This window comes from Notolabrus celidotus, chromosome 15 (assembly GCF_009762535.1).
Source record: "Notolabrus celidotus isolate fNotCel1 chromosome 15, fNotCel1.pri, whole genome shotgun sequence".
In the NCBI taxonomy this organism is placed as follows: Eukaryota; Metazoa; Chordata; class Actinopteri; order Labriformes; family Labridae; genus Notolabrus; species Notolabrus celidotus.
Window position 1 is genome coordinate 2,879,417 of NC_048286.1, and position 21,034 is coordinate 2,900,450.

The 21,034-nt window shown below is 42.0% G+C and overlaps 3 protein-coding genes across 4 annotated transcripts in view; 2 read left to right on the plus strand and 1 right to left on the minus strand.

Annotated features, from left to right (window-relative positions):
- LOC117826710 (NACHT, LRR and PYD domains-containing protein 3-like) overlaps window positions 1–4,294 on the plus strand; it is a 33,597-nt gene extending 29,303 nt beyond the window's left edge. Inside the window, exons 11-12 of one of the 2 annotated variants that reach the window (XM_034702967.1) lie at window positions 481–654; window positions 1,961–4,294. In XM_034702967.1, the coding sequence (XP_034558858.1) occupies window positions 481–654; window positions 1,961–1,979 (193 nt within the window). In that variant the 3' untranslated portion in view covers window positions 1,980–4,294. Of the gene's footprint in view, window positions 1–480; window positions 1,136–1,960 lie in introns of those variants that run through there. The other variant, XM_034702968.1, reaches the window with a different exon arrangement.
- A 3,478-nt stretch (window positions 4,295–7,772) lies between these two features.
- On the plus strand, window positions 7,773–11,762 carry LOC117826715. The gene is made up of 7 exons (XM_034702986.1): window positions 7,773–8,096; window positions 8,690–9,398; window positions 9,545–10,193; window positions 10,644–10,749; window positions 10,862–11,103; window positions 11,252–11,410; window positions 11,539–11,762. Exons 1-7 carry the CDS (start codon window positions 8,034–8,036, stop codon window positions 11,663–11,665), a joined length of 2,055 nt encoding a protein of 684 aa, XP_034558877.1. The 5' UTR covers window positions 7,773–8,033; the 3' UTR covers window positions 11,666–11,762.
- A 631-nt stretch (window positions 11,763–12,393) lies between these two features.
- LOC117826609 (NACHT, LRR and PYD domains-containing protein 1-like) overlaps window positions 12,394–21,034 on the minus strand; it is an 11,790-nt gene continuing 3,149 nt past the window's right edge. The window contains exons 4-8 of the mRNA XM_034702791.1: window positions 20,014–21,034; window positions 18,958–19,131; window positions 15,565–15,738; window positions 13,966–14,139; window positions 12,394–12,642 (exon numbers count right to left, since the gene is read on the minus strand). The exon at window positions 20,014–21,034 is cut by the window's right edge and continues 1,359 nt beyond it. Of these exons, the coding sequence (XP_034558682.1) occupies window positions 12,615–12,642; window positions 13,966–14,139; window positions 15,565–15,738; window positions 18,958–19,131; window positions 20,014–21,034 (1,571 nt within the window). The 3' untranslated portion in view covers window positions 12,394–12,614. The remainder of the gene's footprint in view (window positions 12,643–13,965; window positions 14,140–15,564; window positions 15,739–18,957; window positions 19,132–20,013) is intronic.

The following is a 21,034-nucleotide window of genomic DNA, read 5'->3' on the forward strand; positions in this document are numbered from 1 at the left end:
AAGTTTGTGTTTTTTTAATGATTAATCGATAATTGATGGTTAACATTTCGAAAGATCGTTCACGGAAAACACTTGAAATTAACATCCTTACTTTGTGGTGTTTTTTAAAGTGTTGATAAAAGTTTGTGGTGTTACCTTGTGAGGTAGAAACAGTAGCAAGGCAGGCTCTGCACAAGACCTGACGTTGCGCAGCATCTTCGTTTATCATATCGCGATTTTATCACAAATGCAATTAATCGTTCAGCACTAATATGATCTAATAATTCTCCTAAATGCCAATCATTGTGTGGAAATTATCGTACGCCCAGTTTTCGATCGTACACACGTTTGATAAATGAGGGGCAGTGTGAGAATGTTTTTATTTTCAGTTTCTGCATAAACACAGATGACAGCGTGATTCCAAGTACCTGTTAAAATACCCACTGTTATCAGTCAGATCAAATTAATGTTATTAATCTTCATAATTTATGTTTTATTCAGGTTGAGTCGCTGCAGTTTGTCAGAGATCAGCTGTGCTTCTCTGGCCTCTGCTCTGAAGTCCAACCCCTCCCATCTGAGAGAGCTGGACCTGAGTGAGAACAACCTGAAGGATTCAGAAGTGAAGCAGCTTTCTGATCTTGTGGAGAGTCCCCTCTACAGACTGGAGACTCTGAGGTCAGTACAGTGTTGTGGTCCGTTCATGCTGCTTTCAGCTGTAATCTAACAAACACATTTAATATCACAGCAAAGACAGTTTCTCTCTGTAAACCTCCAAACTTCTCAGCGGCTGCTTTCCTCAGTGAAGCTGTGAGACGACGATGATGGGCTTCAGGAAGCTTGTTGTGATCATGTCTCTGAGTCGTCTGTTGTGTTGAGTGTTTCTGCCTCGTCACTGTCAGAGTCTGTTGATATGTTCTTTTGTCCTGCATCTTTAAAAAGTGCTGTATCCCATGCCGTGTTCTGTTCAGTGTTCACTTCATATCACGTTGTTCTTTCTCTTTTGGAGCCACAGTTTTTCATGTCTTTGAGCTTCTCTGGCCTCATCTCTGCTGTTTTCATCTCTTTTCTACAATCAGTGTCAGATTTCCTGGACTTCTCTCTGTGGTCTGATATGATTGGAGTTAGTCCTCCAGAGTCTGGGATCAGAGCTGCGTCCTGAGCCACAGTCTGTTCTTCAGAGGAACAGCCTGCTGTAAAAAGTCAAAGTTTGATGAAGTCTTCAAATGTCAGTGAGATTGTGGTTTCTAAGAGCTTTGAACCCTAACAGAAGTGGTCCATCATCACAGTGAGCAGTGATTCTCTCTCTGTTTCTGCAGTCTGAGTGAACACTTGATGCCCAAAGTCTCTGCAGGTCTGTGAGCTTCCTCCTCAGTGTGTTCACTCCAACACATTACCATGAGAGCTGAAAGGAAGCTGGCTGCACCACACAGCTGCTCCACTGCTGCTCTGAACACCACTGAAGTCCCTGCTGCTCTTTATACTGGACTTCAAACATGAAGCACAAAGCTGCAGTTCCTCAACTGTCCACTAGAGGCTGTAAAAACTAAAAGATCCAAAATGAAAATGTCCCCGTCTTCAAAAGTCAATTTTTAGAGCAGAATTAAAGGTGTTGACAGCCTGGTCCAAAGATCCTTTTAGTCTCTGGATCTCTTTTCTCTTCATACAGGGTCCAGTTTTTATAGTACTGATAAGCTCATTGCAAAGTAACCATTAGTGGTTACTGAAACATGTCCTCACATGTAGTCGCAGCGTTAGCTTGGAGAAGTTAGCCTCTGTAAAGCCCTCACTCCTCTCCAGCTCCACCCTCTGTCCACATGTGCTCACTTTGGGCTCCAACAAGACCACATGGTGAATTTTAGAGTCCATGTTCACAGTGGAGGATACAGTGGGGGACGTCACGTTAGCTTCCTCCATTATTTCTACAGTCTGTGGAGTAAACACTGATTCATGACCTCTGCTGTCTGTCTTCTTCTCTCCTCAGATTGAAGTGGTCTCAGTGAGAGAGGAGATAATCCAGAGAGGTTGAAGCAGCAGCAGCCTGTGTGTGGAGAGGCTCTGACTGGACTGTGTTCCTGGGAGGAAGAGGAAGAGAAGAGCTTCATCCAGCAGCACTTAGATGATAAAGTGTTAAAGTGCATCTTCTTCACATAATTCTACGTTCTATTGACATAAACTGAGCTGTGTGTCAACAGGCTGCTAGAAGCTTCTTTGCATTTCATTGAGGAACATTTTCTTTAGTTGGTGCTTTAAGTGCTGACTTTAGAGAAACATCTTTTACATGACCTTACATTTTGGGGGTTTAACGGTGTGCTTCAACATATGGTGATGGCGTTTTATCTGCTTATGAAACAGATTAACATTAATACTAATTCCTGCTGATTGTCCCTTATGCGACACCGTAGTTGTGATATGGTTCTGTGTCCGACGCCATGTTTTTCAGACTTTGTTTTGTGTTACTATGTGAAGGTAAGCAGCATCAGATGAAATGATTTAGAAAACATGTTTAAAACACCACATTTAGTGAACTTGTTAATGCATTGAGTTTAAGGGGATTTAGCTGCAGTTTGCTGTGTTTAAAGCTAACTCGTGTTGTTTCTACCATTATCCATGTCATGGGTTGCTTTTGAGTTGTGTTTTAATTTGTGTTTCATTACTCCATGTTCTGTATGTTATCTGTTGCCATTCTTGTGTGTTTAGTGTCTTGTGTTGCTACCTGTGTTTTCCTGTGGTCTTGAGTTTGTTTTCAAGGTTTTATGCTGTAGAATATTCTTGTGTTAAGTTTTGTGTTACTGCCTGAGTTTTCCCGCCTTAGTAATTGTCTTCACCTGTGACTTGTTGTCCTCACCTGTGTGTCTTTACTCGTTACCCAGTGTGTCTATTTAGGGTGCATCTCAAAGCTCTTAACATCCATCCCGTCCGTCCCATATATATGTATCATAAACACAACGTGTGGATGCACAGGTGATGATGCTGTTGGTGGGGAATCTTTTTCCTGAGTGGGGGTCGAAGAAATGATCAGTGTGTGTGTGTGTGTGTGTGTGTGTGTGTGTGTGTGTGTGTGTGTGTGTGTGTGTGTGTGCGTGCGTGCGTGCATGCGTGCGTGCGTGTGTGAATATGTTGTGATGCTGGTGTTGATGCCGACCATGCTCAGTGGAAAGGTCAATGAGATGGAGAGGAGCAGGAGGAACAATGATCAAGGCTTAAAGTGTATGAAGTTTATTGTTTATGCAACGCTGTAAATCTGATGTAAGGCCTTTCCCTGAAGCAGGACTTGAGTACTAATCCACAAAAGTTCATGGATTTTAACCTTACCCTATTCATTTTACGCTGTGAGATTTTTCACCTTGACCATCCTCTTGCTCACCATGTAAATGATCAGTTTTGGCTTGCTTTGGATGTGAATAAAGGCATGACTGGAATCTAATCCAACAGTTGAAGAAAGAGACAAGAGGGAGTGTTTAAGGGGACTTGAGGGGTTTATGGGTGGATTGCAAAATCTCACAGAAAAAGGCATTACAAGCACACATCAGAATGACCTACTAACTTAGATTATATATCAGGACTTACAAGTAACTAAGAAAAAAATGACGGTCTTCTGTTTTTATCTATGATTAGATTAATCTATAACAAACACAAACCCACACACACACACACACACTCACACACCACCTTTGCTGGGTTATTTTACAAGGATTACGCTGGTGATTACATGGGGCTCTTTTACTGGCGGCTCCCACATTCCACCTTCTCCATCTTCCTTTTTTTTCTCACTCTTGTTCTTTATTTGCTACTCTTGTGCTTTATTTCTTACTGTTAGAATCCCCTTCTCTCCTTCTCTGGCTTTCTTTCTCTGTTAAAAAAAGACATTTATAAGAGGGGAGAATATGGGACCGAGGCGCTTCTGTATTAACATTTCAATCACGCTTTTAGCTCAGTGAAAGAAAATGAATTCAAGTGGGTTCATGCCTTTTGCTCCTCCAAAACTGTATGCAACTGCATCTCTTTCTTTCTTCTTCTTCCCCTCTCTTTCTGTGACTGTTTCAGAGCTGTAAGAGCTGGTTCAATAAGTGAATGGTAATCCCTGTAGAAGCAGAGAGCGGGGCCTTTGTAGATCAGAGGGCAGATTAGCATGGTGACCGTGGAGAGAACAGAGTCCTTTGTCTCACTAAAAGGCTGGGATTAGATATGAGACCTGTCCTACAAACTTGTGGGAGTTCTGTATCAGTTGTGCCTTTGTGTATTTTTGAGTGTGTTGAAGTATTTCAAATAAAAATCTGATCAAAAACTTTTTTCCACAAATAAAAATAAGCATTAATATTGTCTGTTACTGTCTCATAATGATGATGAAGAAGATGATGATGATGAGTCAGGTGAGAATAAATGTTGGTCACATTATGGCCAAGTTGATGTTCAAGTTGTTAAGTTGTCCAAACACAGGAATAGCTATGAGATGTTACAATGTTAAAGGTTTAACCTCACCAAGAACACAAAAAATTAAGTATTAGTGGAGCGGCAAAGAGAACAAGCCAAAAACATTACATTGCAGATCAAGATGGTTCTAAGTTGTCAGTGAAAAGGATGAAGCTAGCATCCAAAGGAAATGGATGATACTAAAATTGTAAGCACAAAGAATGCCAGTTAAGTTGAAAGCCAAAAGCAGGATGCTAATATGGAAAGCACAAATTTGATGCTAACCTTGAGAGAAAAGAGGATTATGTTTCAAATAGCCACAATAAGGATGCTAAAATAAGGGAAGAAGATGATGCTAACATTGAAAGGTGAAACTCTGATGCTAACAATTAAAGCAAAAGTAATGCTAACATCAAAAGTCAAAAGGATGACGCTAACTTTATGAGCAAAATGCTAATGCTTAAATTTAGAGCCAATATTGATCGCAACATCAACAATACTAACTTTCCAAAGTGATGATGCTTAAATTGATAGCCAAAAGTGATGCTAGCTAAACAGTGAAAGCTATGGGTCTTGAGTTGAGCCAAAAGAAAGACGAAATCACTGATAACCGAAGGTTGATGCTAACAATAACGCAAACATCAAATAATATAATTTTTAAAAAAGGGAAAATAAATAGCCCGCCGCACCTTCACACATTTAGAGACCACACACTTGAAGACAACAAAAGACCATTCGTAAAGATCTCTCTCTTCTGATCTTCTAGTGTGTGGTGTGCACTACGGAGCACACCACACACTAACCCATTCTTCAGCAGAGTATCAGCTTCTTCACGCTCAATATTCCAAATCTCGCTTAGTAAAACGTGACTTCGGTGTCAACAAACATGGCGGACCAACAGGAAGAGGCAATGATGATGGTTTTCGGCCTCTTATGTGGAAATGTGGGCTGTATGCATTACAGTGTGAGTTGTATTCCTTACAGTGTGAGTTGTATTCATTACAGCGTGAGTTGTATTCATTACAGTGTGAGCTGTATTCATTACAGCGTGAGTTATATTCATTACAGTGTGAGTTGTATTCATTACAGCGTGAGTTTATATTCATTACAGTGTGAGTTTATATTCATTACAGCGTGAGTTTATATTCATTACAGTGTGAGTTTATATTCATTACAGAGTGAGTTGTATTCATTACAGTGTGAGTTTATATTCATTACAGTGTGAGTTTATATTCATTACAGCGTGAGTTGTATTCATTACAGTGTGAGTTGTATTCATTACAGAGTGAGTTGTATTCATTACAGTGTGAGTTATATTCATTACAGTGTGAGTTTATATTCATTACAGTGTGAGTTGTATTCATTACAGAGTGAGTTGTATTCATTACAGAGTGAGTTGTATTCATTACAGTGTGAGTTATATTCATTACAGTGTGAGTTGTATTCATTACAGTGTGAGTTGTATTCATTACAGTGTGAGTTGTATTCATTACAGAGTGAGTTGTATTCATTACAGTGTGAGTTGTATTCATTACAGCGTGAGTTGTATTCATTACAGTGTGAGTTGTATTCATTACAGTGTGAGTTGTATTCATTACAGTGTTAGTTGTATTCGTTACAGTGTGAGTTGTATTCATTACAGCGGTGAGTTGTATTCATTACAGTGTGAGTTGTGTTCATTACAGCGGTGAGTTGTATTCATTACAGTGTGAGTTGTATTCATTACAGTGTGAGTTGTATTCATTACAGTGTGAGTTGTATTCATTACAGTGTGAGTTGTATTCATTACAGAGTGAGTTGTATTCATTACAGTGTGAGTTGTATTCATTACAGCGTGAGTTGTTTTTCATTACAGCGGTGAGTTTTCGCCGGCGCCATGTTTTTGTTTGTTTTCACTTCCTCTTACGTCAGTCATCTGAGTCAGCTCGCGTCTTGATTGGCTTTTGCTCCAATACACGTGACATTACACACTGTGTGTGCTCGGCTCCTCTCGGAGCATCACACACACTACAGGATTTCTAATCACAAATATTAAACATGTTCATTATTAATGATCTCTCCTTCTGAGGCCCTCCGCGCGGCTCCGACTGTACAAAGTCACTCTTAACACACCCCACACCACAGGAACATCACACACCATGTCGTTTGCAAACATCCGACAATCGGGCCTTTGCTGGCTTTGATCGTAAGGAGGAGATCGGGACAAAAATCAGCCCCATTATCCTGTAGTGTGTACCCGCCTTTAGACGTTGTTGTGGAGTGAAAACAATAAAGCTTACATTGGAAGTAAAGAAGATGAAGCAAAAAAGGAAGCTAATATCAAAAGTTAAAATGACAATGTTAGCATTGAGAGCAAATTGGACAGTAAGGCAGCACCAGCAAACCTTAAGATGTCCCACCTTGACTTAAACAAGATCATCATCTGGGGACCTGTAAATAGCTTGGATGCTGAGACAGGTGACCACAGAGCAGCAAAAGCTGACTGTACACCCCAATATTCACCTATAGGCCCAACACAGAGGCGTATAGTAGTGACCCCATGGTGGCCAAACTACCCATCAGCATCTCAAATCTCATCTAAATATTTAGAAATTAGGCTACTTTAAGCTAACTGTTACATTAATGCTCAGAACAAGGATGAGGGGAGTGAAAAAACATGCAATGTTGGTACAATTTCACATTTTCTACCATCTTTCTGTTCACTAATCTTTTGTATTCCTTTTAAACCACATGCTGATATGTAAACACATATGTAATTACACACAAACACAACATGTTGGTGAGCTTATGTACACAATCTTACTCTTATAAAGGCAAGTTTACAGCCTCATTACGACCTTTAAGTGGATCAATTACTCAAAACTCTTCTGTAAAGGATCCATAACTGAGAGCAAATGGTAATAAAGTGAAAAGTTACAATTCTTGAAAATGTTGGAGCTTTCTTTTTACTTGATTGCAGCAAAAAATCCTGAATTAGATACAGAGATCATGTAGTATCATCACAACATGAATCCAGCTAATCTAAATGAATATTTGATTGGATGACTGTGAAGATTTGTTTGGACAGACACTGGAGTTTCATGTGGAAGATGTAAATATACTGAAGAGTGTGAGATGAGCAGGTGAAGCAGGGTTTTCTTCAGTCTTATGTTTTAACTGTAATAAGAGCAAGTGTTCTCCTCATGGAGCAGCATCCAGGGCAGACATGTTTGTATTCATTTAAATTCACTTCTTGTTTTTGCTATTTTCCTCATTGGAACTCAGACTGTTACAGAAAGTTCTAAAAGCCCCTGTGATAACCCTCTCATTGTGACATCAGAAAGGCTGAACAATGCTTCAGGCTCACTCTGAGTTGAAATATCATTCTCGTTTTGACACTCGTTGGTGAAACTTGGAAAACCTTTACTCGAAGACTTTGAAAACCTTTACTCAAAGACTTGGAAAACCTTTACTCAAAGACTTGGAAAACCTTTACTCAAAGACTTTGAAAACCTTTACTCAAAGACTTGGAAAACCTTTACTCAAAGACTTGGAAAACCTTTACTCAAAGACTTGGAAAACCTTTACTCAAAGACTTTGAAAACCTTTACTCAAAGACTCTGAAAACCTTTACTCAAAGACTCTGAAAACCTTTACTCAAAGACATGGAAAAAGTGATAAACATGTTTTTTGGAGGGAAGAAGAGACGCCTTATCCGGAAAGACCTTGTAAGTACCAAGAGTTAAGATGAAACAAACTCTCTGTTGTCCATGTCTGAATATTTCTCAGAAATGCTTGTCAAAAGGTTTTTGATATTCTTGAGAACTACTCTTGAAGTGGTTTAATAAGTTATGCTATCATTGACCCGTATGAATGATGTTTTTTCAGTTGACTCAAACCGAGCTCGAGGGCCATCCTTAAAACCAACTCTGTTAGGGAGCACTGAAACTTTGTGTGTCAATTAGTGATCAATAACTCTTCTGCACTTGACTTCTTATTATTTTAGATCACTATGAATTTGAATCATGTACTGTATAAAAACAACAGGTTAGAGTGTCTTTACATGAAACAAAATATTAGTCCACACATTTTTAGTTTTGCTCTACACCCAGCACAAACCTTGTGGTGTTTGTGAGACAAACGATGCTTAAAAACACAGCTCATCAATACACGACTGGTGGAGCCGTTTGCTCTGATGGACACACTTTGCATTTTGTTTCTTCTTGTGTAATTCATTTGTCAAACATGCTTCACTAATTTTGGAGTGTCAATATCTTAACTAATCATTGTCGAAATTGCATACTTTTTTTTGTTACCACAGAGTCTTGAGAACCACCAGAGCTATAAACTCCCTGGTTTGTTCAGCAGAGAGTCCAGGATCCTGGACCTGCAGGACACTAAAACGGAGGCTCTTCTTTCTCAAACGCAGACCCTTTGTGCTGCTGAAAAAGCATGCACTACGGCTGTTCTGGAGAGGCTCAAACTCCCTTCAATTCAGCCAACAAATGGCCCTAAAGAAAGGCCTGGATTCTCTGACCTGAAACGGAGATTCGTACATGGTCAAAACCTGACTCATTTCAATGATGAGATAGTCAGTAACAACTGGACATCCTGGACCCACAGAGGTCTCCAGAGGCTTCCTGTTGTTCAAGATGTGAAGGAAGATGTGGAGGAAGACGAGGAGGAAGATGAGGGGCATCTTAGCAGAGATTGGTCCTATAACCGACTTGACAACCATACTCCTGATGAGCTGTGTGATCTCCCACATATAAGAACTCCTGTTGATGTGTCACCTCCTCAGTCACCTGTTGGTGTTCCTCTTGCTTTCAAACAACCAAACAAGAGAGCATCTCGTCTCCCTGTGAGGAAGGCAAAACTCCAGGGAGCAAGTAAGGTGTACCTCCCACAGATAACAACTCCTGTAGATCTGTCACCACCTCAGTCATCTGTTGGTGTTCCTCTTGCACTCACACGACCAAACAGGAGAGTGTCTTGTCTCCCTGTGATGAAGGCAAACCTCCAGGGAGCAAGTAAGTTCTTGTAGACAAACTGATGACTCTTTCTGTATATCCCTGCATCTTGGAACATAGATTGTTAATAGGTTAGGATGTGAAACTAGTAAACAGGTAGAAATGAGAAATGTGGCTGATAAATATTTGGATATTTTTCTGAACAGACAAAGAAGTCCCAGGTGGACACAACCTTCAAACAGCTACGGGAAAAGTGGAAGCAATCCAGAACTGTCTGAAGAAATGGCATCCAGAAATTCTTGTCCATGCACCCCGACCACCGGTGGCTCCAAGAGCTAAAGGAGTATCCAAAAAATGTACTCCTACACCAAAGTCTTCTCCAGCCAACGAGGTGGAGTCTTCAGTGACACCTCTCCATCCTTCTCCTCCTCCACAACCTGCCCCTCCAAAGGTGGAAAGGGCTCCTCAGCAGCAGTATCATCACCCTTCACGGGCAATTAAAGGCATCAAAAAAACAGCAAGTTTATGCAAACCGCCAACAGCTGCTAAAATCAAACTGAAGGAACTGGAACCTCTTTCCCACCCTGAAGAGGGTTTACCCCTCTTCTTGGAGATGGAGTCTTCAGTGTCACCTCTCCATCCTTCTCCTCCTCCACAACCTGCCCCTCCAAAGGTGGCAAGGGCTCCTCAGCAGCAGCATCAACACCCTTCAAAGGCAATTAAAAGCATTAAAAAACCAGCAAGTTTATGCAAACCGCCAACAGCTGCTGAAATCAAACTGAAGGAGCTGGAGCCTCTTTCCCACCCTGAAGAGGGTCTGCCCCTCTTCTTGGGTCTTCTCAGCTCCAAAGTCTGGTAAGACTTAAACACCACCAATAGGAAACATGCATTGCCAACAGTTTCATCAATGTTTAAGCCAGTTATAAATGAGTCTAGTCGCTACATCAGATCAGCTACTACATTTTGAGGGCAGGTTGGTTGGGGTCTGTTTTTGGGGGTTGTTCTCTAAGTTTCTGGATCATATGTTAAAAATCTTTACCACGACTACTTCTACTTCTAACAGCTCAGAATGGATCCAGTTCCTCTTAACATATGACTTGTTGTTCAATGAAAAACTTGAATCATTTAAAAACTGATACTTGTAGTTGTTGTTAAGTTTATAATATGTCACACAGCAGCATATGAAGCAGTAGATACACTGATGTTGAATCAGGCCCTAGTGTTGTTCCTGAATCAAACTATATTGCAGTCTGATCATTTTGTGACTTTTTGTCTGATAGTTTTGTGACTCATTTTGTAACACAGGGAGGAGAAAGTAAAAGGACTGCAGAGAGTCCAAGCTCTGGCTCAGCATCACCCAGACATCTTGAAGAGTAAACTTCATGAAGTGTGTTATGCTGTGATAGAGGAGGTATGAACATAGTTTGTCTCTCTGTCTCTGTCTCTCCATGAGTTTGCAAACTCAAGTGTGTCGGTGAAAGAAGTATGACCACTAACTGGTGATGTTTGTTCTTCATTTCTAGGTTAAAAACCTGCGCTCCTCTGTTGCCTCCGTTGCACTAGACACCGTTGTTTACCTGCACGTCTACCTGCAGAAGGACATGGACCCTCTGGCAGACAAGACAGGGTCTGCTCTGTTGCTGAAAATCGCACAGTCATCTGCAAATGCTTTCCTTCTGAAGCAGGCTATTAAAGCCCTGGACTCCCTGGTTCTGAACTGCAGCCCAGGTCCAGTCCTAAACGTTCTGTTTGGGACAGGGTTAAGGTAAGTCCAAAGCATCAGAAGCCCTGTCTAATAAAAGCAATCTTTAATAAATAAAAATGTTGCCTATGAATTAGAGTTACTGCTTTAAGATGACATGAAAAGAAATCAAACAAAGTGAGTGAATTTGTTCATCTTTATCATTCCTCAGCCACCTGTGTGCAGCAGTGAGGGCTTGCACAGCACAAAAGCTTCACATGCTGGCTGCTGACCTGGGAGCCACTGCCATTATGAAGTCAGGAAAAACCTTTGCACAGAAGTTCCTGATTGCTGTCAATAAAATGTCTGTTGATGCTTCCGCTGAAGTCAGGTGAGTAATCCACCCGTGCATTTTAGTACATAAGGTTCAAAACTTTGGGACCTGATAGTTTTTCAAAAGTTTGAATTGTCCTTGTGCTGGTACACAAAATAATAAATAAGAACTGTATCACTCCTCAGGCCCCATGGACTTGCCATCCTAGAAGAACTGGCTCTTCAGCCAAACTTCAGGGCTCTCTGGGAAAACGTCGTCACTCACAAAGATAGACCTCTTCTGGAGAAGATTCTGAAGAAAATGCAGGAGTAGAGGAGGCGATGCACAAGAAGAAGAGTCACATAAACAACACTATATTGTGAAATACAAAAAGACCTGAATGTCTGAAAAATAAATCAAATACAAATAACAAAAAGATCTATAGTTTGTGTTCTGTTATGTGTTAGACAATAGAAACATTTTTTTTATGTATCAAATTCCATCAACAGATTCACTGAGTGTATGTAGGGTTCAGACACTTTCTTCAGTGTCTCTCCTTGTGTTGATTTCTGAATAAGAAGTCTCCCTCATAAAATGTCAAAAACATTGTCAACATTTTTACTATCCCACCAAATACACTGTTCTCTAAGCTAGTTGACATGTAAGACAAGATTAGGGTTAGGGGATGTTTGTGGTCATGGTGAAACAAAAATGATCAACTTCAGTTTGAAAAGAGAACAAGCAGTTATTTTATACAAAAAGATAAGATAGGATAAGATAAGATAAGATAGTCCTTTATTCGTCCCACATACGGGGAAATGTAAGTGTCACAGCAGCAAAGTAGACAGTGCAAAAGAGTATAAAGCAAAGAAGAGCCTATAAAATATCAATCATTAAAAAGTTATTAGCAATAAAAATTAAAGAGGAAAAATAAGCATATCTTACAACATATATATATATATATATATATATATATATATATAAGTCCGAGTCACTGCAGCGCCCAATCAGTGAGTGATACTCGATATTTGATATACTCGCTCCTCTCTCCTCCAGCAGTGTTTAGAGCTTTGGGGCGCAAGTTAAAATGGCGCGTCAGTAACTACTTCTGGTTTGGCCGAGGAGCGAGGAGACTGCAGTTTAGAGCTTTGAGATGCACCCAGTCAGTCACTGCTGGATGAAGCTCTCCTCTTCCTCTTCCTCTTCCTCCCAGGAACACGGTCCAGTCAGAGCCTCTCCACACACGGGCTGCTGCTTCAACCTCTCTGGTTCATCTCCTCTCTCATTTAGATCCCTGAGACGTCTCCCAGCTGAGGAGAGAAGAAAACAGACAGCAGAAGTCATGAATCAGTGTTTACTCCACAGACTATAGAAATAATGGAAGGAGGAAGCTAACGTGACGTCCCCCACTGTATCCTCCACTGTGAACATGGACTCTAAAATTCACCATGTGGTCTTGTTGGAGCCCAAAGTGAGCACATGTGGACATGTTAGTGTCAAACCTCACTGAATGTTGAATTATTTGTCAGATTTTAACAGGAAAAAAATGAAAATGGCACCAACAACACAAACACGTCTGTCACTCAAAGAGGCCACGCCCCTAATTCTGCACACCTGAAGGCTTATTCTAGTTGAAATAGGTGAGTTCTATAAAAACTGGACCCTGTATGAAGAGAAAAGAGCTCCAGAGACTAAAAGGATCTTTGGACCAGGCTGTCAACACCTTTATTTCTGCTCTAAATATGGACTTTTGAAGACCGGGACATTTTCATTTGGGATCTTTTAGTTTTCACAGCCTCTAGTGGACAGTTGAGGAACTGCAGCTTTGTGCTTCATGTTTGAAGTCCAGTATAAAGAGCAGCAGGGACTTCAGTGGTGTTCAGAGCAGCAGTGGAGCGGCTGTGTTTTGCAGCCAGCTTCCTTTCAGCTCTCATGGTAATGTGTTGGAGTGAACACACTGAGGAGGAAGCTCACAGACCTGCAGAGACTTTGGGCATCAAGTGTTCACTCAGACTGCAGAAACAGAGAGAGAATCACTGCTCACTGTGATGATGGATTCACTTCTGTTAGGGTTCAAAGCTCTTAGAAACCACAATCTCACTGACATTTGAAGACTTCATCAAACTTTGACTTTTTACAGCAGACTGTTCCTCTGAAGAACAGACTGTGGCTCAGGACGCAGCTCTGATCCCAGACTCTGGAGGACTAACTCCAATCATGTCAGTCCACAGAGAGAAGTCCAGGAAATCTGACACTGATTGTAGAAAAGAGATGAAAGCAGCAGAGATGAGGCCAGAGAAGCTAAAAGACATGAAAAACTGTGGCTCCAACAGAGAATGGACAACGTGACATTAAGTGAACACTGAACAGAACACGGCATGGGATACAGCGCTGTTTAAAGATGGTGGATGAAAAAGAACATATCAACAGACTCTGACAGTGACGAGGCAGAAACACTCAACACAACAGACAACTCAGAGACATGATCACTACAAGCTTCCTGAGCCCATCATCGTCGTCTCACAGCTTCACTGAGGAAAGCAGCCGCTGAGAAGTTTGGAGGTTTACAGAGAGAAACTGTCTTTGCTGTGATATTAAATGTGTTTGTTCAATTACCACAACACTGTACTGACCTCAGAGTCTGCAGTCTGTAAAGAGGACTCTCCACAAGATCAGACAGCTGCTTGACTTCTGAATCCTTCAGTTTGTTGTTTCTCAGGTCCAGCTCTCTCAGATGGGAGGGGTTGGACTTCAGAGCAGAGGCCAGAGAAGCACAGCTGATCTCTGACAAACTGCAGTGGCTCAACCTGAATAAAACATAAATGATGAAGATTAACAACATTAATTTGATCTGATTAATAACAGTGGGTATTTTAACAGGTTCTTGGAATCACACTGTCTTCTGTGTTAAGTCAGAAACTGAATTTGAATTATTTAATTTAGAATATTTATTGAAAAACTGAATCTGAAAAAATTAAATTGTAAACTGAGTGTAATATTTTGAAAATAAATTCACTCTGAAAATTCAAATTTCACATTCAGTTTTCAGGATTCAGGTTCAGTTCTTCAAATTCAGTTTCAGTTTTCTCAGACACTCATCTGGGGAACAGGGAAGAGCAATCCAGTGCAGACTCCACCCAGCCGAGCTATAACCAGTCTAGCTGTGCCCGGTCTCATCCTGAGCGTTCACGTGAACATTTACAAAGCAATGAGTGTTGCTAAGTAACACACTTATATCCACGGTACTCTCCAGTCAGAATATCTGCAGCAGGTTTGGAGAACACAACCCAAAAGGAAAACACACAGACAGTGAAATATGTCAGCTCAGGGAGTCGTATGCAGACTATAAAAACATTCTCACACTGGCCCTCATTTATCAAACGTGCGTACGACTGAAAACTGAATGTATGAACATTTCCACTCAAAGATCGGCATTTATCAATCAGTAAACAGTAAACATGAGACAAGAGCAATCAGCCCCTGCAGGGCGGGGACAGAGCCCTGTTTCTATCAGACACATGCTGTAGCTGAGGGGAGAGCTCTTTGATGGACTCAAACAGGACTTGTCGGACAAAACCAGACCTTGAAACCAGCTCAGAGTCTGAGCAGTGTCCCATCTCAGATTACTCTCTCTTATCTTAACTTTCATCAATTATCCTGTAAACAAGTCGCGCTGCCATCGCCTTTTTCTCTCTGACCGTTATTTTTCCTTTCATGTGACCTTAATGAGGCCGACTTTACAGACTTACACCTGCTCCTTCCTAGGTGTAAAAGTCACACCCAGGTGTAACACAAACAGAGCTGAAGTCTAACTGGTGCACAGGGCTTCACTTTAGGCCAGCTGGTGCGCTCGGCCCCCGGTGTTTAGCGAAGAGTTGTTACATGTCAAAAGGAGAGCTGTGAGTCTGCACTCCATAACTCTTCCTGTCAACCAGATGTGTGTCTGAGAAAACTGAATTTGAAGAACTGAAACTGAAATGTGAAATTTGAATTTTCAGTGTGAAGTGAATTACATTTCAAAATATTACATATTACAAAAATTCAAATTCAGTTTCTGCTGACAAATTTCTGCCCATATCAGTGTTTGCAGACTACATTTGGTACAAGAAGCACAAACATATGAAGAAAAGAAAGTGTTTGACTTCATGAATGTAAGGTGTGTATGAACAAAGTTCACTTCCATTGTTAAACATGTCAGACCAACAGTAATAACAGAGAGTCAGTGAACTGACCCCAGAGTCTCCAGTCTGCAGAGTGGACTCTCCAGAAAACCACACAGCTGCTTCACTCCTGAATCCTGCAAATCGTTCATACCCAGGTTCAGATCTCTCAGATGGGAGGGGTTGGACTTCAGAGCAGTGGCCAGAGAAGCACAGCAGTACACTGACAAATTGCAGCACCACAATCTGAATAAAACATAAAAGATGTAACTTGAGAAATCATTCAGTGTTTAATAATCTGTTCAGAGTTGAAGCAGATTAAATCTGAGACTCCAAACACATGAAGCCAACATGATTCAGGTTCAAAGTGTCAAATACAACATGTGAAAAAGAGCTCTCATTCATGTTCATGTCAGTGTCTTGTTCCATTCCTCCAGAGATGAGTGTGTGACTGAAATGTGTTCATATGTGTTGTGTTGCTCCTCAGGCTCTGTGGGCCCTGGCTCCCCCTCCCCTCCTTTGTGTCATTGGCTGTTGAATGTGGAGCCTGCAGCCAATCACAGTATGTGGGGGGAAATGTAAAGGATGAGGAGCTGCTCCTCTGGGCTTCTTAGCTGCTGCTGCTGCCTGCAAACACCCACAGTCTGAGGACTGAGAGCTGGAATGAAGACCTGGTCTGTAGCTCCTTGTGAAGGTGTGTTCAGGATGCTGGACTTTTCACTGAGTTAACAAATGACCTTTAACTACTCAGAGCTGTTGGTTTCAATCTTAACGAACTCTGAGGGTTTTCCAGGAGGACCTCCAAGAGAGAGCTGCACCATTTTGATCCCATTATTAATATTCTTTGTCTTAAGGTGTTGATAAGGTGTTGGATTTTAAATCTCTAAACTCAAAGAAGTGTCCAAAAAGGAAAGAGTCAGTCCTGAAACTCTGAATGTGTGATGTGTCAGATCTTTGGTCACAGGTGATCTTTTCAGATTGTAGCAGCATAGAAATGTCTATTTTCTTATGCAGTGTGCTGCTTTACCCAATTGAGCGCCACTGGTGTCCAATCATTGAACTGGGGGAGAGTATTTAAGTAGACACTCTCCCCCTGCTTCCTTCTCTCTGCACTCTCGCTTGTGTCACTTCCGGCTGGAGTGTTGGCGACGGTTGTACCTGCATGCGTGTCTCACTCGGGTGAACTGTGGTGAGTGTCCTCTCTGTCTCTCTCTCTCTCTGCGTTATTGAGAATGCTCGTAGCAGGCTAATGCTAGTGTGATCACAGGGAAGATGCCGGGAGCTGCCCTGTTCTCTCTCTCCCTCCCTCCCTCCCTCCCTCCCTCCTCTTGTGTGTGTGTTTGTCTGCTGCTGCAGAAAGGAAGGTAGAGCCTTCATTGTAGGTCGTCACCACATCTTTGTCAGCTGTTCTTCTGGAATTTGTGTCATTGTCCGTCTCCCCTGCTGTTTGGTGCTTGCTCAGCTACCTGCGCTGCTTGCTTCTTGCCTGGCTACCTGCTCTGCTTGCTTCTTGCCTGGCTACCTGCGCTGCTGGTCTGACTGCTGTCCAGTGCTCACTGCTTCGCCTAGCCGCCTGCGCTACTGGCTGTTTGGGGCCTCCTCAATTGGACAGACAGACAACACACTCTTTGTGGAATTGCATTGTCCATTTTACTTGTGTGGTTGAGTTTAATTTGTATAAAGTTTAACCCTGTTGTTTTTGATTATTTTTGTTTAGTTATACTACCTGTCTCTTAGTTTCTGTAAAGTTTTGACCCCATTTTTATTCCTTTTTCAGTTGCTGAGGACTGGTGGTGGTGGTGGTGGTGGTGGTGGATTCCCCCACCCCCCTTCTGTGTGCTGTGCTCCCCTAGGATTTGGTTGTGTCACGTATACCTGGGTGATGTTTTTGGTTTGTTTGGTGGATTCCCTCCCCCCTTCACTAGCCCCCCTGTCCATCTGGTAAGCCTCAGCACCTGTTAAGGTCCCCCCCCCCCCCCCCCCCCCCCCCTGTGAATGGTGTTTTAAAAAAACTTTTAAAACTGACAATATAAAATATATATTGTTACATTTGGAACCGCGTCCCTGGCCTCTGGAGTGACGAACCTGTGTGTCTTAAATGTTAAAGAAAAGAATGCTCTGGGTGAAATTCCCAGTGGCGTTGTCCGGCAACTTTAAAATCTAATTTGATTTGATAATTGTGCATCATTGGACAGATCGTGTTCCAGTGCTCCTCCACTCGCTGCCCCCTCATTAAACACTGAACTGCTGATCAACACCACTCTACATTCTTCCTCTCCTCTACATTACTCCCTCTCCTTTGGACCAACCCAGGAATTTCGCACAAAGAGGGACTTGTTGAGATCTACAGTGAACACAAATATAAACAGACAACATGTTTATCTGTAAATAAAAAGAGTTGTTTGTATTCCATTGAAGGTTTCTTCACTGAAATGTCATTCACAGAGTGTGCTGTATCAAGATGCTGCTTAAATATCAGGGTTAGTACTCAGGTGTGTGTTGGTCTGATCCCAATAAAAGGACAGTCTAAAATGAGCCCACATGCTTCAGGGTGACCCTGCATTGCATTCAGGTTCTGAAGGGGCTGCTTCACAGACAGTAAAGACAGAAGGAATGATGACACACACCAACAACTCTCTGAGTGTTCATATGGACCCCAGTATTATACTGAGACTCCCTTTAAAAACACGGACATGTCCTTTAAGACAACTTCATGTTCATGACAACGAGCTTCTACTTCAATAAAGATGGAGAAACTTCTGCTTTTAAACTCGGACAGCTTCATCAGTGGCTCCATCTTTGCAAACTCACTTTGTGCAGCCAAACGAATCAAAAGCCTCTGAAACTGATTTAAGATTCAACATCATAAAGTTTACCAAAAATTAATAACTCTCCCAGGCAGCGTTGGAGCAGGACCTAATCACTCATGCATGACAAGTGTGCTGGTCTGAACTCATCTACATGCAAATCATCAGCTATATCTTATCAGGGCTCTTTAGATCTCAGGAGACTCAACAATGGTCAGGAGGAACCTTTGAGTCCCTGAAAAGAAGCTCCTCATCCCAAATATCCGGGTCCTTTAGGAGTCCATCTGTCTTAAGAGAGCCATCATTGGCAGGAGCCCTTCCTTCTGTCCATCCTGAGTGTGAAGAGCTCTCTTCCTAACACAACTCCACTGTAAGAAAAGACTTCATCAGCTGATCTGAAACTAATGAGAAGCTTCAGCAGTCTGAGTTATTCACATCAAGTGATGTTCTGACTTCATCTACTCCAAGGGACTGAACTCAACGTGAGTCTGAGGCCGCCTAAAAACCTGCTCTCCTGAAAAATTTTCACACTGATAATTTTGCACTTTGATGCTTCAGGAAAACTCCCAAAATGTACAAACAGAACATGTGAAAGTCAGCAAAAGATTTGAACACAACCTAAACAAAAACCAGAATGAGCTTCAGACAGTGAACTGACCTCAGAGTCTCCAGTCTGCAGTGAGGACTCCCCAGGCCAGCAAACAGAAGATCCACTCCTGAACCATGCAGCTTGTTTAGACTCATGATCAGCACTCTCAGGTGGGAGGGGTTGGACTTCAGAGCAGAGGCCAGAGAAGTACAGTGAACCTTTGAGAGCTCACAAATTGCAAGTCTGTAATAAAGTGAGTTTGGATGAGAGAGGACACTTTATATTTGAACGTGTTTGATGAGAACAGAGTCGATCATTTCCTGATTAAACAAAATGTAAGAGCCATATTCATGCTGTGAACCACATTGTTTATTGTGCCACTGGGTGTCGTTGTTTCTGTTGATTAAGGGCCCAGGTATATATGTACGACACTGCCTAAGTATCAGATGTGTGTCTTTACCCAAAAGGGCAGTTGGTTTTTTTTTTGGACCATTGTCACGCTGTGACACTGTGATGCTATGACGCTATGACGCTGTGTCGGCAGGCGGTATGGAGAACCATGTCTGAAATGTTTGTTCGTGCAATGAATGAAACTTGGATGCTATTTAACACTTTGTACGGTGATGCAAATAAATGGATTGTTATGTTCTGCAAACCAGAGTTATGCCTAAGAATTGTTATTTAAACTACAACAGCAAAAGGTATTGTATCGACAAACATATGACAGTACAACGCGTCAGCCAAGTCATTCTAGGAGTTAACAAAACACATCGGCAGCTTTAGTACGGGACTAAGCTTCTGTACAAAATGTCACAGAAAGATCACAGAGTCTGAAACATGTCAGAAACATCAGGAACAAAATACATCATCTTTGAACTAACATATAGTGTGTATAATTTTATATCTGAACTATTTTATCACATATGTGTGTGAATACGTGTGTGTGTGTGTGTGTGTGTGTGTGTGTGTATACAAGTGTGTGTGTGTGTGTGTGTGTGTGTGTGTGTGTGTGTGTGTGTGTGTGTGTGTGTGTGTGTGTGTGTGTGTATACAAGTGTGTGTGTGTGTGTCTATGTGTGTTTGTGTGTACACACTGATTTATCATGTTGATCTCAGATAAACTTACCGAGCCTTCCTGCAGTTCCTCACAGCTGGAATCAGTCTCAGTCGTCCCTCTCTTGATGTGTTGTACTTGTCCAGATACAACTCATCCAGAACCTCCTCTGACATCTGCAGCATGTAGGCCAGAGCAGAGCACTGGATCTCAGAGAGTTCCTTCTCTGATCTGTTCTCTGACTTCAGGAACTCTTGGATCTCCTGATGGACTGAGAGGTCCTTCATCTCCGTCAGACAGTGGAAGATGTTGATCATTCTGTCAGGAGAGATCTGATCACTGTTCATCTCCTTCAGGTTGTTGATGACTCTTTGGATCATCTCTGGACTGTTGTCTGTGTGACCCAGCAGACCTCCTAAGAGTCTCAGGTTTGACTCCAGAGACAGTCCATGAAGGAAGCGAACAAACAGGTCCAGGTGGCCATTTCTACTTCTCAGGGCTTTCATCATAGCTCCTTTCAGGAGATCTTCTAGAGTTGAAACTTTGTCTTGTTCCTCCAGTAAAGCCTCCAGTGCTGCTTTGTTCCTGTCTTGATCCTCAAGTGAAGCCTCCAGTGCTAGTTTGTTCCTTTCTTGTTCCTCCGCTAAAGCATACAGTGCTGCTTTGTTCCTTTCTTGTTCCTCCAGGAAAGCCTCCAGTGCTGCTTTGTTCCCATCTTGTTCCTCTGGTAAAGCCTCCAGTGCTGCTTTGTTCCTTTCTTGTTCCTCCAGTGAAGCCTCAAGTGCGGCTCTGTTTCTTTCTTGTTCCTCCAATAAAGCCTCCAGTGCTGCTGTGTTCCTCTCTTGTTCCTCCAGTGAAGCCTCCTGCGCTGCTTTGTTCCCATCTTGTTCCTCCAGTAAAGCCTCCAGTGCTGCTTTGTTCCTTTCTTGTTCCTCCAATAAAGAATCCAGTGCTGCTTTGTTCCTGTCTTGTCCCTCCAGTAAAGCCTTCAGCGCTGTTGTGTTTCTTTCTTGTTCCTTCAGTAAAGCCTCCAGTGCTGCTTTGTTCCTTTCTTGTTCCTCAAGTAAAACCTCCAGTGCTGCTTTGATCCTGT